Source organism: Culex quinquefasciatus, chromosome 1 (genome assembly GCF_015732765.1).
Source record: "Culex quinquefasciatus strain JHB chromosome 1, VPISU_Cqui_1.0_pri_paternal, whole genome shotgun sequence".
NCBI lineage: Eukaryota > Metazoa > Arthropoda > Insecta > Diptera > Culicidae > Culex > Culex quinquefasciatus.
Genome location: NC_051861.1, coordinates 94179295 through 94195997, shown reverse-complemented (window position 1 = coordinate 94195997; position 16703 = coordinate 94179295). Strand labels below are relative to the sequence as shown.

The window sequence follows — 16703 nt, the reverse complement described above, 5'->3', positions numbered from 1 at the left end:
TTTGCATAATTGTCCCACGAAGTATTTTCTTATACGGAATCGTTAGTTTTACTAAGCATTATGTCTCGTTTACCTGTTATACAGCAAGAGAATCACAAATAAGGGAGATAAACTGCTAACTGGGGCGATTAGGGACAAATAGGGCTAGTAGGAACCCACGGGACAATTATGCGTAGAAAACAGAAATCGATCGGAAAATTTCAATCGCGTTTTTCTCAGTTGCACTTTTCTGAACATGGGACAAATATGCGTAGAACGGCAGTATACATACTTGTCTTAACTTTATTTAATTCTAATCAACTTAATTAAACATAATTCAACACTATTTTTTATGTGCTTTAAAAGGCATTAGGTGCCCTGCTCGTTCGGATCCGGCAAAAAATCGATGCTGCCGGTTCTAGCTAGTTTTTCGGTAAAAAGTACGAAAACTTGTGCTGAAACACCATTTATTTCGGTAAAATCTTTCCTGTCATTTTGAATTGGGCTGTCAGTTATGGAAAGCAAATCGGAAATCAGGGTTAGCTATTCGACCGATCCCAAGTTGGTAAATTTTTATCGTAATTTTAGCTTATTCAACCAAAAACATCACTGTTTCACCAATTTCAAGCCAGCTAAAAATTGTAAAAGAAGAATTGTAAAATTTCAGATGGAACTCCTTTCCGTGCAATGACAAAAAGTCAAGATTGCTTTATATATTTTTTTTGTCTTTGTTTTGCCTTCCTCACTGAGGTAAGGCTATAATCCTGCTCTAAAAATGAACTTTGTATAAAAACGTCGTAGACCCACCTTCATGCATAAATATCGACTCAGAATCGAAAACTGAACAAATGTCTGTGTGTATGTGTGTGTGTATGTATGTATGTGACCAACAAACTAGCTCATGTTTCTTGGCACTGGCTGAACCGATTTGACCCGAACCTGTTGCATTCGACTTGGTTTAGGGTCGAATGTAGATCGAGTTTTAAACAGATTGAAGTTTCGATAAGTAGTTCAAAAGTTATGTATAAAAATATGTTTTTACATATATCCAGAACTCACTTAAATGTATGTAAACTATGTCCAGGTCCATCATCCGACCCATCGTTGGTTAGGTTATTAAAAGACCTTTCCAACGAGTCCAAAACATTGAAGATCTGGCAACCCTGTCTCGAGATATGGCTACTTAAGTGATATTGATGTACTTTTTTTATTCTGGATCTAAAAAATAGATGAAATTTGTGTACAGCCATTGTTGGTAATGAGTGAAGAAGGCCCCAACCACATAGGTGGATTGGATTAGTTTTTTTCAAACTCATGCTTTCAAGAGCAACCCCACCCCACTTGACACTAATGAGAGCTTTAAATTTCACCGAGTGTGACGCATCCAGCTGACTGGAGGTGTGCTTTTTATGGCGTTTCGTGTTCCACAGCCATTTTTCCCCTCGAAGAGCTGGAACTCGCTCCGACATAAAGTGCTAGACAGAACCCATCCATCCATTTGTTGGTGGCAACAACGCAAACGCTAAGCCCCACTGCAAAAATGGAACCAGAACACGATACCTGGTGCGAGCCAGGGTAGTTGGTTTTAATTAAAGGAAATTGGAGCGCACTTTCCTGGGGGGGTAAACCAGTTGCGGAAATGTTGGCAAATTTGAGCACTTTCTTCCGGAAGAGTGGGCACGCTTCTTTGAAATCTAACCTTAAACTAATTTTTGCTTTCTGTTTTTACTCTATTCCAGCTTGCGACTGTCACCCAATTGGATCGTCGGGCAAGAACTGTAACCACACGTCGGGCCAGTGCACCTGCAAGGAGGGCGTCACCGGGTTGACCTGCAACCGGTGTGCCCGCGGATACCAGCAGAGTCGGTCCCACATCGCGCCGTGTATCAGTGAGTGTCAAGTTTAAATCGTTATTTTTGAGTTTGAAATAGCTGACTCTTCATATTCTAACCGCACACTCATCTTTTTTCCTCCAGAAATCCCTCGCGTTACCATGGTCAACCACCAGGCGCAGAACACCGCACCAGACCAGTACCAGTACGATCCAGATGCCAGCGAAAGCACCAAAGAAAGTGAGTAGTAATTAATTTCCTTGTGCGGGTTTCCCTGAATCCCTGGACGGGTCGGGACTTCCGGCGCCATCGTTTTTTTCCTTTCTTTCTGGTCAGATCATCATTCATCTGTCTAACAGTTCGCCACGACCGGAAGCCTTCGGGAGTTTTTCACTTCACTTGTTGGTACAAAACGGTCAAAGTTGAAGTTTTCCCTTAACTTTCACAGCAAAAAATCCGATGGTAAAATCGCATGCAAAAGCATGTACATCACCTTCGTCAAAATAAACACTTAATATTACACACTGCATGTACCATTTTTACAAACACAAAACAAAAATTGCAACCGACGGGATTCAAACCCAGCACCAACAGTAAGGACTGGCGCCTTAGCCCACTCGGCCATCAGACCGATGAAAATCTGTTAGGATAAACGCATATATGAGCATGACATTTCGGTCAATTAGGTTTCCCATACTGATGGGCTACATATTTCTGGGTGTAAAATTACATAAAATTGCATAAAATAATGCAATTTTTTTTACACCCAGCACTTTTACACGTAGCTGGATTACTACTTTTTTAGCTGTGTTGTGTTTACCCTGTTCAAAAAAGAAAATTCTTTGTTTTTTTGCAGTGCCTAAAGAAATGAAAAGCGAAACTTTTTACCTCCCCCCATTTTGAGCGATAGCCCACGTTCCAGGAGAGTCCAAGGGCTGGCCAATCTGCTCGCACATGTTGCTAACGTGTCAGGTTTTTTTGCCCCCGGACGGGAGTCCATTAATCAATCTCGCGCGCTCAAGGCTAGAAGAAAAAATGAAACAGAAGAACGCAAACTTGCAAAGTCAGAAATGATGAGGAAATGTTCCTACTTCAGAAAGCGTCAAGCGATTCGGGGGCGCGGTGTGCAGGATTAGAATTGATCGAGTGATTTGGCGAGAGGGGGAAAGTTTTCCAATGAATAAATTCGTGCGGAGTGATGGATTGTAATTGGTAGCAGCGATAATAGCGAACCTGTTCGGAATATTTTGAGCAATTGATTTTGACTGAATTTATTTTAAGAAAAAAAAAAATCGCACAAATTGACTGCCATTGTCTTGTTGTCTAGATGTATTGGAATTTCTATTCGGTTAATTAGCAATAAAATCTTAATTGAACAAAATTATAAAAAAGTTGATTTGTTAATTTAATTTTTCAAGTATTTTCAGTTCATTCAGGATTTTAAAAGAGTTATGAATATTAAACAAAATTTCAACCCATTTTTAGCTTTTGAGTGTTTTTGAATATTCTTTACTTATGGTGGTTTTTAAAACACCCAGAATGCATGAAAATAAAATTTGGTTTATTGGGCTTTTTCAAAAGAACTGATTTTTTTTTCTTAAGAGGCAGTATTTGTAAATTCTGCTCGGTTTGTTCTAGAGGTCGTATCGAGGTGCTCCGATTTGGATGAAACTTTCAGCGTTTGTTTGTCTATACATGAGATGAACTCATGCCAAATGTGAGCCCTCTACGACAAAGGGAACTTCATCAATTCCAATTTTCCTAGATGCATTTGAAAGGTCTTTTGAAGCACTTCAAAATGGGCCATAGACATCCAGCATCGGTTTGACTTTTTCTCATAGCTTTTGCAAATTACTGTTAAAAATTGATTTTTTTAAAACCTTAATATCTTTTTGCAACAGCCTCCAACACCCATACTTCCATAGGTCAAAAGATAGGTAATTATATGGACTATAAGCCTACGGCACATCTATACATGGCATGTATAGACAAACAAACGCTGAAAGTTTCATCCAAATCAGAGCACCTCGATACGACCTGTTACACATTGGTAAAAAACTCGCTCTTAAAATTTTAAAATGGCTCAAAATATGTCAGAAGATTTCTTTGCCAAATGGTTAGACATTTATAATTTTTTTATTTGATTTTTAGAGTGTTTCATGCCAAGTTAGAATAGTTCCAAAAATTGAAATTAAAAAAAAAACTGGCAAAACAAATTCTATTCAAGGAAACAAACTTTGGAGGAAAAATAGTATGAAGACTGAAAAACCTAGCCTTTGAAACCCCGAAGACCTTTGAAAAAGCCGCATGAAACTTTTTAATTCCACAAAACAAACTCAAAAATGGTAAAAGTCCATCGAAAATATTCATGTTTTGTCTGCTAATAAACTTTAGGCGCCCCACTCAAGTGTTTGAGCGATGGTCATTCTACTTAAAAATCAATTTTCGGAACCACCCTAATGGTTGAATAAAAAATACGTGTCTAATTATTTGGGCTATGGATTCTCCTGACCAGTTTTGAATACTTTTTTTTCATTTTCACTTGAATTGAAACATCTAAAAATAATGCTTAATTAAGATTATGTTTCAAGATTTAAGGACAAATAAAAAATAGAATGCTGAGATGGTGCAGAAAAGTTTAATTTAGTTTTATGTAATTTATGCCTTTTCGAAAAAATAAACTTTGAAAAAGACAAAACTTTCGTCACGCTTATGCATTTTTTTAAATTTTCGATGTAAAATTACATATGACACATTCCGCCGTGACGTTGCAACGCTTTGACTTTTCTTTTTTCAGTATTTCAGCTGTAACTCAAAAATTACATTGAAAAGGTACATATGTTATTACAGATTCGGAAAGTACATTAAATTTCCTATAAGAAACAATAATGAAAAATTATTTTAAGCGAATATTCTATATTTGAGAGGGGGCTATGTAGCGTGACGTTGCAACGCGTGACTTTTTCTCAATCCTGACCCAATTCATGTTTCGCCATTAAGAGCGAGTTTTTCACCAATGTGTAACAGGTCGTATCGAGGTGCTCCGATTTGGATGAAACTTTCAGCGTTTGTTTGTCTATACATAAGATGAACTCGTGCCAAATATGAGCCCTCTACGACAACGGGAAGTGGGGTAAAACGGGCTTTGAAGTTTGAGGTCGAAAAAACATAAAAAATCTTAAAATTGCTCGCATTTCCGCAAAAAATCATCAATTCCAACTCTCTTAGATGCATTCAAAAGGTCTTTTGAAGCACTTCTAAATGTGCCATAGACATCCAGGATTGGTTGGACTTTTTCTCTTAGCTTTTGCAAATTGCTGTCAAAAATTGATTTTTTTAAAACCTTAATATCTTTTTCCAACAGCCTCAAACACCCATACTCCTATAGGTTAACAGATAGGTAATTTCATGGACTATAAGCCTACGGTATTAACTTTTTGGCCAATTGCAGTTTTTCTCATAGTTTTTTGATTTTTCTATAACAAATATTTTACAACGTTAGTTTTTCCCTGTAGGTCGCCATAGCGTCATTTTTGGTCTCAATTTGTCATATTCGGATTCCTCGGACAATTTTACGTAAATTAGAAGTATTGGAGTTGTAAATTTGATTGGAATCATTGCCATTTAGAATGAATTAAAATATTTTTAACAATTTGTTAGATAAGGGGTAAAACAGGGTTTCGCCTACTTGATACAGCATTTGACGTATAGACCACATAGTATATAAGATCTATTTCTTTTTTCAAAAATGTTTAATTTAATTATTTTTTAAATCAAAATTACAACTCCAATACTTCTAACTTACGTGAAGTTGTCCGAGGATTCCGAATATGATAAAATTGAGACCAAAAAGTGCCGCTATGGAAGCCTACAAGGCAAAAACTAACGTTGTAAATTGTTTGTTCTAGAAAAATTGAAAAACTATGAGAAAAACTGCGATTGGCCAAAAGTTAATACCAAAGGGTTATAGTGCATGAAATTACCTATCTTTTGACCTGTGGGAGTATGGGTGTTGGAGGCTGTTGGAAAAGATATTAAGGTTTTAAAAAAATCCATTTTTGACAGTAATTTGCAAAAGCTAAGAGAAAAAGTCAAACCAATCCTGGATGTCTAAGGCACATTTTGAAGTGCTTCAAAAGACCTTTCGAATGCATCTAAGAGAGTTGGAATTGATGAAGTTTTACGGAAATGCGAGCAATTTTAAGATTTTTTAGGTTTTTTCGACCTCAAAATTCGAAGCCCGTTTTACCCCACTTCCCTTTGTCGTAGAGGGCTCATATTTGGCATGAGTTCATCTCATGCATAGACAAACAAACGCTGAAAGTTTCATCCAAATCGGAGCACCTCGATACGACCTCTAGAACAAACCGAGCAATATTTACAAATACTGCCTCTTAACTCTGCTCTGTTAAACGGCAAATTTGGAGTTCTTCTTCAATTTTTAGTTTAAAATTGGCCAACAAATCGAATGCAATCATTAGTTTTTTTTCGAAAAAATTAAACCTCGATTTTTGAAGACCGCCTACATTTCGTGACGTTGCAACGCTCTGTTTTTGAAAACAGGGTTTTTCGTTGCGTTACAATGTCACGAAATTATAGTTTCAAAATAAATCATAGTTTTTGTTAGGCTGAACAACTGTAGGACCGAGCCACGTAGCCCAGTGGTAACGCTTCCGCCTCGTAAGCGGTAGATCGGGGTTCAAATCCCGGCTCGAACCAACACAACTGGTGATCTTTTTTTCCCTTCTGGAATCGATTGCTTAGTAAAGGGAAGGTAGTGTATCGTCACAAACTGGACCTTATCACGACACCTTAGGGAGGCGACCTATGGAATGTTAACATTAACCTTAACATGTTAACATAAAGTTGAGATTGAAACTGCCACTGAATCCGCTTTGTAAATGCCGGCCCCGATACTCTTCAAGGGTGTTCCCCTCAGGAACTGGGAAAGATAAAAAAAACAACTGTAGGTTAAGATTTGATTAATTTAATTAATTTTAATGAAACATAAGGTCCTTATCATTTAAGTCAATGTATACAAAAAAGGTTGTACCTTCGGTATATTGTTGAAAAATAAAATACAAATACAAATACAAATTATAAGACATTAGTAGACAGTACAAGGACATGTGAATTGATTGGCCTGCCCATGTTAGATCCCCCTCCCCCTCCCCCTATTCTGCTTTCACAGTTGCAGTACGATTTACGAAGTTTTCCAAAGGGTTTTCAAAATATTTTTTTTTGTATTATTCCATTATCACGAAGGAAACCCCCCCCCCCTCTCTCGTCCTCTATCCATGTAACGGGTCGTCCATGCATTACGTAACGGCGTAATATCAAGGGGGAGGGAGGAGGGTTCGAGGATTTATACAAAAAAAGTGTATCGGAAATGTTTTTCCAGGGGGTGGAGGGGGTCTAAAAATATAAATGTTTTGTTACGTAATGCAAGAACGCTCCCTTAATATTTTAATGGTTTTGGGAAACTTACAAAACACGTGGAAGTTTTAGAAGGAAGGTGAGGAGCTTCAAGTTTTCAGGAGGGCTTATTTTGAATTTATAAATAAAGTGCCCATATCGTTTGTTCATGGCCCCTAAGGGGTGATCTGCAAACAACGTAACTTATTTTGTTGACTTTTGTGCTTTTTAAATTAAATTTGAGGAAATAATATAACTGTTTAACTGCGCAACATAACATTTTTAATTGTGAACAACAAAACGTTGCATACAACTTATTTAAGTAAGGGTTCGTCCAACAACAGAGTGACAAAAGTTTGTAAAAAAAAAAAACAATCGAAACACGTGATTTTTATTGTTTAATGAGTTTCACTGTAATTTGACTTACATAAGGGTGTGGGATAAAAAAAATCATTGCGTTGTATTCGAATGAACCCTCACGTAAATCAGTTTATCATAAAGGGGCCATCCAGTAACCACGTGATTACTTTTTTGAAAGTTTTAGAATTTTCCCCCTTGTGAACATTGGTCTATTTTGATTTGTTCAACAAGTTTCATAAAATACTTTTTTTTTCGAGTTGCATCAAACTTATATGACGGAATTTGTGAATGACCCATGTACAATTCTTCTGTAAATATGCTCGGAAACATTATATAACAAATATATAATATTTAGTACCCTTTTATCTTCAACAACCAACTACGCATACACCTTTTTTGCCATGTGACCAATATGATTTAACCCTCTACTGCCCAATTTTTTTTTCGAAAATTTTTATTTTTCCCATGTTCAGGAGGTCATTTTGAGCAACTTTTGTTCTACGAAAAACTTTACTTCTCTTGTTTTATGTTTTTCTTGTTTCATTTTTAGTATTTTAATTTGCATTTATCTTGTTTAGTTTATGTTTGTTTTTGGTAGTATTTGGCCTACTCTACTTTTGCCTATCTAATTTTTTCATGTTTTTACAGTAACTTTTTCAATTTTTTGCATGTTTTTCACATTTTCTGCTATAAAATGGAACCATTATCATTTAAAATGTAAATAAATGCGTAGAGGCATAGTCTGGGGCACTAGAAAAATTACTGCATACTTCTTTTTACTAAAAGTATAGGAAATGTTAGTAAAAAACACAGCCAAAGTTTACCCCTAAAAAAATTACATTTTTAAAAACATTGGCAAAGTCACATAAAACAAGTCAAACTTTCAACCCTAAAATTTTCCAAAATTTTAAAAGTTCTTCTTTCCAATGCTTTTTGAAGATCAAAAATTGGTTGAAAAATGGATTTTTGGCGATTTTTTTAAATCGAAGCCCGTCTAGAGGCGGGGTTGGGTTGTAGAGGGTTAAAATTTCGTGACGTTGCAACGCAAACTTAAACCTGTTGTAACTTTGGATCTAGACAACCAATTAAGTCGCTCTAGGTTGCATTTGAAAGCTCTTTCCAAGTACAAAAAGCATCCGAAATATCAAAATGATTGAATGTTTAGTTTTTTGTTGACATAAACAAATGTCCCATTTTCATGACGTTGCAACGCAATAAAATGGCAAACTTACACTAGTTTGAAAAAATACTTAACTTAAGATAAACTGCAAACCCATGACATTCCCGTTTAGTACAACTAAAAACCTACAAAATGCAACCAAAAAAAAATAATTTTTGGATTTTTTTTCGCTGAAAACCAGGAGTTTTAAAAAAATGTATTAAAATGATGATTTTATCACGAATTGATGCATAAGTTAACCAACTTGTACAAAATGATATTCAAATGATCAATTAATGAAATTCATGATTTTTGAAGCTTCAAGTAGTCTAGAATCGAGGAAAAATATCCAAACAGCTCATACACGCTTTTCAAAATTTCATCCTGAGGTGTACATTGCCGGAGAATGTGTCATGAGAAGTTTAAGATCTTCTATTTGCTATTGAAATCGATTACATCTTCAGTAATTGTACTCCAATGATTCTGAATGCGTTGCTAAAGGTTATCCATACCAGTTTCGAACTGATTTCTCATTTTCGATAACGCAGACAAAGCAACAACATTGTCATACTCGTTCTCGATTATCGTAAACCTCACAAAGTGATTGGTCAATACGGCCAAATTGATTGTTTCTGCTTCAGTAAAGACCTCCAATCTCGGCATCGGATCTCAAATTGCACAACCCTGGATATGAATAAAATTCCTCATCCGCTGCGTTGAAAAGTAAAACAAACCAGAATAAGTAATCAGTACAAAATTTCCTCGGAACAGCACTAAATCAAATCGTTCCGAGCCCATCAGCAAAACGCTTCTCCCGAAACCGTACAAGAGAACAACTTTGAACTGATTGAAATTAAGACCTAAATCACCTCGAAACCGTTTCCAAAGCCACACCGAAATTGCACAACATCGCCCGATAGAACTCACCGATTAGAATTTCAGATTGCGTTCAACCCGTCTGCAAAAGCAGCTAGCGGAGCTGCTGATGCTACTATTAAAGTTTATGTATTTTATGCAGCAGAAGGCTGCATGCTGGGCCGTCCAAGGAGCAGCGCGCCAAACCCCCCAACAGCGATTAGGCGCTTCATCCTCGTGTCCGATGGCGAGGAGGGTTGTCCCATTTTTTGAAGATCGAGGCCGTGGCCTGTCAACGCTGAGGAGAGGGGTTATTCTTTTCGATTAGCATATTTAATTCTTTATTCTGGCTTGGCTAGGGTGGATCGAATTAAGCAAATAAGTCGTAGTCATAATTTTCAAGATTTGTTTTTTATTCCAAATCAGGTTGAATTTGAGAAAAAATATAACCCTTTTTCTAGACATTGCACAGTTGTCCAGATCGCAGATCGTAAACCAGATTTTTGAAGGTTTGTTCAGATGCTTTCTATAAATTTGGCCATAGAAGGCGTAGATTACGAGATAAAATGTTGGTGTCTTGGACAAAGTTGCTTGGATTGGCAAGCCCAACAACTTTTTAGAAGACAAAAAAATTCCCAAAAATATTCCTAAAAAGTCACCGTAATAGTGAACCACCCTAATTTTCAACCAAACCAAAAGTTGCTCCTTTTCATTTGCAACAACTCTTCTCAAGACACCAAAGCTCCAAAACATCACCATTTTTCGGAAAATCCGTTTTCCACTTGATTTTGCGATCTGGACCACTGTGCATTGGGAGTATAAGTGACCTTAGGAACTTAAATGGTAATCACTTATCAGAGATTGAAATTACCTTTTGAATAAAAGATAAACGCTTGCAGAATAAGATTTTCATAATATTTAAAATGGTGACAAAAAAAAGCAATTGAAATTTAAGTATAAGCACGAGTATAAATTTTCAACCATTATTCAATATGGCGATTATTCAATATGTATCAGAAGAAAGTGTGGCATTTTCACTAGTTCTCACTGTTCTGTGTCCTGCGTGCACGTCCGCAAACATCGATTCTAATACAAAGCGCCACCGTGTGCAAAAGGTAATTACGAATATTTTTGGCACTTACATAAAAAACGTTACTTAATCCACCCTTAGGTGGTTGGCGCCTTCCTCACATTTAAAGAGTGCTATCCAAAATGCAAAAGTGCGTAAATAACACTTAAGTACTTATAACTTTTGATAGGGTTGTCAGATCTTCAATGTTTTGGATGCGTTAGAAAGGTCTTTTGAATACCTATCCAACGATAGGTCGCATGAGAGATCCGGACAGCATTTTCATCAAAATATCTGAGATCCGGCCTCGAAAAAGTGCGTAAATAACACTTAAGTGCTTATAACTTTTGATAGGGTTGTCGGATTTTCAATTTTTTGGACGCATTGGAAAGCTCTTTTGAATACCTTTTTGAAAATGTATAGCAAGACGGGTTTTCTTACAAAAAACACCCTTTTTACAATCTTCCGGACTTTTGTCAAAATCGTTTTTTTAGCATAACTATTGAAGTACTTAACTAAACTGCATAATTTTTAATAGCGACTTATGGGACCCCAAGACGGATCGAATGAGGCCAAAACGGACAAAATCGGTTCAGCCAATGTCGAGATAATCGAGTGACAATTTTTTGATCAACATCCCACCACACACACAGACATTTGCTCAGAATTTGATTCTGAGTCGATAGGTATACATGAAGGTGGGTCTAGGAGGTCTAATTGAGAAGTTCATTTTTTGAGTGATTTTATAGCCTTTCCTCAGTAAAGTGAGGAAGGAAAAAATATGAACAACTCTCTACGAAATCGACCGATTTCAACCATTTTTGTTTTTTGTATTTTTTTATTTGGCTCAAACTTTGTGGGGGCCTTCCCTATGACCAAATAAGCTATTTTGTGTCATTGGTTCACCCATACAAGTCTCCATACAATTTTGGCTGCTGTTCATACAAACATGGTACGTAAATATTCAAACAGCTGTAACTTTTGAGTGAACTTCTGATGAACTTGGTATCTTCGGCAAATTTGTAGTTATTGTTGAGGACTATTGAGAAAAAAATAGGTCAACGGAAAAAAAAATGCAGATTTTTTAATCAACTTTTTTTTCACTGAAACTCAATTTCTCAAAATACGTGTTTTTTTGATTTTCGAGCATGGAGCATGAGCATGAGAGACCACCCATGGTTGTCCTTCTCCTTTGCTGAACAGGACCGTAAAATCCTTTCAGCTCTACTGATCATAGGCTTCGACAATCAAGTGGTGTTTCCCTTATCAACAGCATGTATGAATGCGCCGAAAAGATAAAACACCATGATTGCTAAAACTAGATCAGTTGCGAATAGGTAACAGTCATTGGCCACCAACGGCGCCCGCCATGTCAGTTTGTAGATCTCGATTTTAAGGGACGGGAATGTTAGTTAGCGCAGGTTGCTACTAGGGCAGCTGATTTACTCTGTGCTTACACCCCACAAGCGCCAGGAACCTGAAAGTTGGTAAGTAGGATAGGGTGCTTGGTCAGGATTCATCATAGAAGATGATGATGCAACCCAAAATCATAGTGTTTGTTGAAAGGTATTATGTATTATTCTCAAGGCAAGCAATCGGATGCTGCGGATGAGACATTTCCCGTTTATCGGCTGTTAACTTTTAATTGAAATGGTTTAATCTTAGACAGCCGGCTGTGGAAAGATAGAACCAAAATTATTGGTAATTAAATGATGAAGGATTTAACAGTCTGACTTTTTAATTAAGATGTTTTTACGAGTTTTACATGATTGATGTTTAGTGGGGTACTGATTAACGAAGCGAACGACGAGTTACGATGTTTCTGGAGCTGAAATGGTATGATAAGGTTTTGTTGTTATTGCACACCGACGACGAACGCGAAAAAACCCTGCGACCCGACGGAAAGGCATCGCAAATCAGACTGGCTCAATTGTCATCGATGACAACCAGAGCCAGCCGCACCTTTACACACATAAACGCACGCAAAAAAAAAAACGAAAAACACACCGACGACGAACGCGAAAAAAACACGATCCGACGGAAAGGCATCGCAAATCAGACTGCGCTCTTCTCCTCGCAGCACACAATACACGATAAAAATGCGAAACAAAAGGCACACACAAAAAAAATCACTTTTCACTCCGAATATTTTTACGACCACCCTTTGTCAATTATGCACTCAATGCGTGTTTTTTTGATTTTCGAGATTTTTTTATATGTTTTAGGGGACAAAAATCCGCAACTTTTGAGCCATAGAGAAACATGGTCAAAAAATCTGCCGCCGAGTTATAAATTTTTGATAAAATAATGATTTTGGAAAAAGTCGAAATGATATACCAAAAAAAAACTTTAACTCAATTTTTTATGTAAAATTGAATTTCCAATCGAAAAGTACTTTACAGATTTCTTGATAAAGGGCTCCGTTTTCAAGATAAAGCCACCGAAAGTTTGATTTTGCTATAAAATTGTCTAAGAGACATTGAAGATTGGACCTCTGGTTGCTGAGATACAGCGACTTAAAGAAATAGAAACAGGAAAACTGAAGTTTTCGAAATCATACCCAAACAGCCCACCATTTTCTCAAAATACTAAAAAATAATTTTCAAAAAAAAAAAACACTAGGTTTAAATATTTTGTTTTGTTTAAGAGGATAAAAATGCCATCATTTAAAAAAATCCAGAATAGGCAATAAATCTTTGAACAAGTTTTGATTTTTGTTGTTAAAAAAAAAATGTTGAAATTAAGTTTTACGCAAAAACTTCCCAACAAGAGCATTCCTACATTTAGCTTTTTTAACTTTATTGACACGGCCTTTGGCTGCCGACTCAGCAGTGCAAGAGATATGGCCATGCAAGGGTTAAAAAAAACAGGAAAATAAGATTTTCCCAGTGTTGCCCAATTCACCCTCGAATTTTGAAATTATTTTCTTGTTAAAACAGCAGAAAATTTCACAAACTACTATTTTTTCAATTTGGTCCTAAAATGAAGCATTTGTGATATTATTGTTCATAACGATAGAGCCTTTTTTTTTTAGTACAATGGTCCTTTTTACATCTTTTCGAAAGAAATATTTTCAAATCTTTAATATTACGCCCTTTTAAAATATTAGTCTTGGTTTAAAAATTTTGAAAATATATTTTTTTCGAAAATATCGGAAAATTTCACGAATGCTTCATGTTTTAACATTGTAAATTGGACCATTAGTTGCTGACTTGGGTGAGACTTAGAAAACATCAATTTTCCTGTAATTAAACCTTTGCATGGCAATATCTAAGCAACTAAGGGTCGTATCAACAAAGTTCAATAAAGCAAAATATAGAGAATTTTCTCAGCTTTTCAAAAATATTTTTTTCAAAGGTGGGCAAAATGAAAAATTGCGACTATTTTCAAAAAGTCACCTAAAAATGGCTATAACTTGAAAATGGTGCACTTTATCAAAATTTCACTAAAGTACTTTTTGATTGCAAATTTGCCGAGCTTCCGTGGCCGTGAGGTTACGGGTTTCGCCTTGTAAGCGGAAGGTGATGGGTTAGATTCCTGTCTGGCTCGGCAAAGTCAGATCCCTTAAAGGAGTAAATATGCTCACTGGGAGTACTGGCCGGTAGGGGATGGGTTTCGACTAGCGGCGTGCTGGGTTTCCAATCCAGAGGTCGTGAGTTCGATTCTCATACCGGGATGATGAATTTCGAATTTTTATTTTACATCAAAAAATGAAGTTGAAAATTCCTTCAAAAGATACAGATTTTTGAATTTTTACATATCATTTAAAAAATACAAAAAAAAAATCGAATGACCGAAAGCTGAGAGAACTGCTCATAGAGCTTTCGGACCCTATTTAGCTTAGAATGATGTAGAATCTGACAGATGATGATTTTTGCAAAAAAAATGTCATAGAAAATATTTAAATTCATTTTCTGATGTGATGTTGAATTTGCAATTAAAAATGATGATTTTTTGCCTTCCTCGCCTCACTAAGGAAAGGCTATAAAATTACTTGAAAAACGAAATTGAAATATTTGACCTCCTAGATCCACCTTCATGTACACATATCGACTCAGAATCAAATTCTGAGCAAATGGCTGTGTGCACTGGATTTGGATTATCCCGGCACTGACTGAACCGATTCAGACCGTTTTGGTCTCATTCGATCCGTCTTGGGGTCCCATAAGTCGCGGTTGAAACTTATAAAGTTCAGTTTAAACGATTTTAACAAAAGTTGATTAAAAAAAGGGTGATTTTTGTAAGAAGCCCCGTCATGTTATACATTTTTTGAAAGGTTTTTGAAAGACATTTCCCCCGAAGAAGATTGAAGATCTGACAACCCTATCAAAAGTTATAGGCACTTAAGTGTTATTCATGCACTTTTTGGAGGCCGGATCTCAGATATTTTGACGAAAACGTTGCCCGGATCTATCATGCGACTTGTCGTTGGACAGGTAATCAAAAGACCTTTTCTGAGTCAAATTGATTGAACTTTTGTATATATTTTGGATAGCATTACCCTCTAAATGTGAGGAACGCACTAACCACCTAAGGGTGGATTTCGTAACGTTTTTTCATGATAAAGCGCACCGGTTTTATGTATTTGAAAGTTAATAAAATGTAAAAAAATGGTTTTTATGCAATTTTAAAATAAAACTTATGCAAAACACATTTTCAAAAGGCAGATAAAATTTTCTGCATTTTTTTTCAAGATTTTGGGGCTATCCATACATTTATTGTGTTTTTTTTTTAGTTGTGAGATACTAGAGGTGTACTCAGCTAAAATTTTGATGAAAGCTCGATATAGGTTTTCTTTAACATTTTTCACTTTCGTGGGTTGAGAAGTTCACTGGAGTTAAATGGATAATTCTATCTGTGACAAGAGATAGTTGATCAAATTCAGTTATAGGCTTTTTCCAGATTTTCAAGAGGTTCGTGGTTCATTGGAGTTTGTTAACTTAGTGTTTTTTTATGAACATTCCAATTGTTGAATATTCATTCTCAACGACTAGAAATAAGACTTTACTAATTCGTAATTGTTTTCAAGTATTCTCAAAATTCTAAATTGATAACCACCCTCAGCATGTCACAAATGTATTTATCTGCATTTTTTCTTCTCTTTTTTCCCTTCCAGATTGCGGCAAATGTAGATTTGACACGAAACGATTAAATCTGAATAAATTCTGCAAGCGTGATTATGGTAATTTTGCGTTCTTTCCCCCACTCTCAGAGTTCTCTCGTGAAATTTTCGGGTTGAAAATAACCAACATTTTTTTTTTTCGTTCGCGTTCTACTCTTCTCTCGCCATCAGCCATCATGGCAAAGGTCACCGGTCGCACCACGTCCTCTGGCGGCGGGGGATTGAAGCAGCAGCAGCAGCAGTACGTGCCCCGGGACGAGGTCCGCTTCAACCTGCAGGTGCAGACCGTGTTCAAGTCCACGAGCCCGTCGCTGGTGGCGGCCAGCCAGCGGAAGTCCCCCGTCGGACTGCTCGTGCCGAACAAGAACCTGGACTGCCGGTGTCCGAGTATTAAAATCAACAAGTTAGTTTTTGTTCTTTTTATCTTAGCCTTTAGTAAATTATTTACCAAGTCAATATTTAAATAAATCATTCTCGCTTCTTTTTCTTCTTCCTCTCAATCAGATCTTACCTAATACTGGGCATGGACGCGAAGCAGAGCCCGGACACGCTGTCGCTGGGCCCGAAGACGATCATCATCGAGTGGAAGGACGACTGGAACCGGCGGTTACGACGGTTCCAGCAGCAGTCCGGTTCCGGCTCTTGTTATTAAAGCCGAAGATCGGAGAGAGCAGAAAACAAGTCAACAGCAGCAGCAGAGAGAACGCGAGAGAGCGCGCGAGTGGCGAGAGGCAAGTCAATTGTGTAAGAGTGCGAACGAGCGAGAATGAGAGCGAATGCGGGGTGCGTGGGAAGACTGGACGCGAATGCATGCATATTATCACACACACACACACAGTTAGAAGCGTAAACGAAGCAAGAAGATACAAATACACCCTTACTCATATGTATTAATTGTAGCGGTTAAGTGGG

General features: G+C 36.9%; 2 protein-coding genes across 2 annotated transcripts in view; both read left to right on the top strand.

Moving 5' to 3' along the window:
- LOC6052130 (netrin-B) overlaps positions 1–2051 on the top strand; it is a 124072-nt gene extending 122021 nt beyond the window's left edge. Inside the window, 2 exon segments of the mRNA XM_038248237.1 lie at positions 1719–1868; positions 1956–2051. Coding sequence (XP_038104165.1) covers positions 1719–1808 — 90 coding nt within the window. The 3' untranslated portion in view covers positions 1809–1868; positions 1956–2051.
- LOC6053273 (netrin-A) lies at positions 1973–16443 on the top strand. The gene is made up of 3 exons (XM_038266065.1): positions 1973–2051; positions 15963–16194; positions 16296–16443. The coding sequence occupies exons 1-3, from the start codon at positions 1973–1975 to the stop codon at positions 16441–16443; spliced, it is 459 nt and encodes a 152-aa protein (XP_038121993.1).
- Positions 16444–16703: the final 260 nt, after the last annotated feature.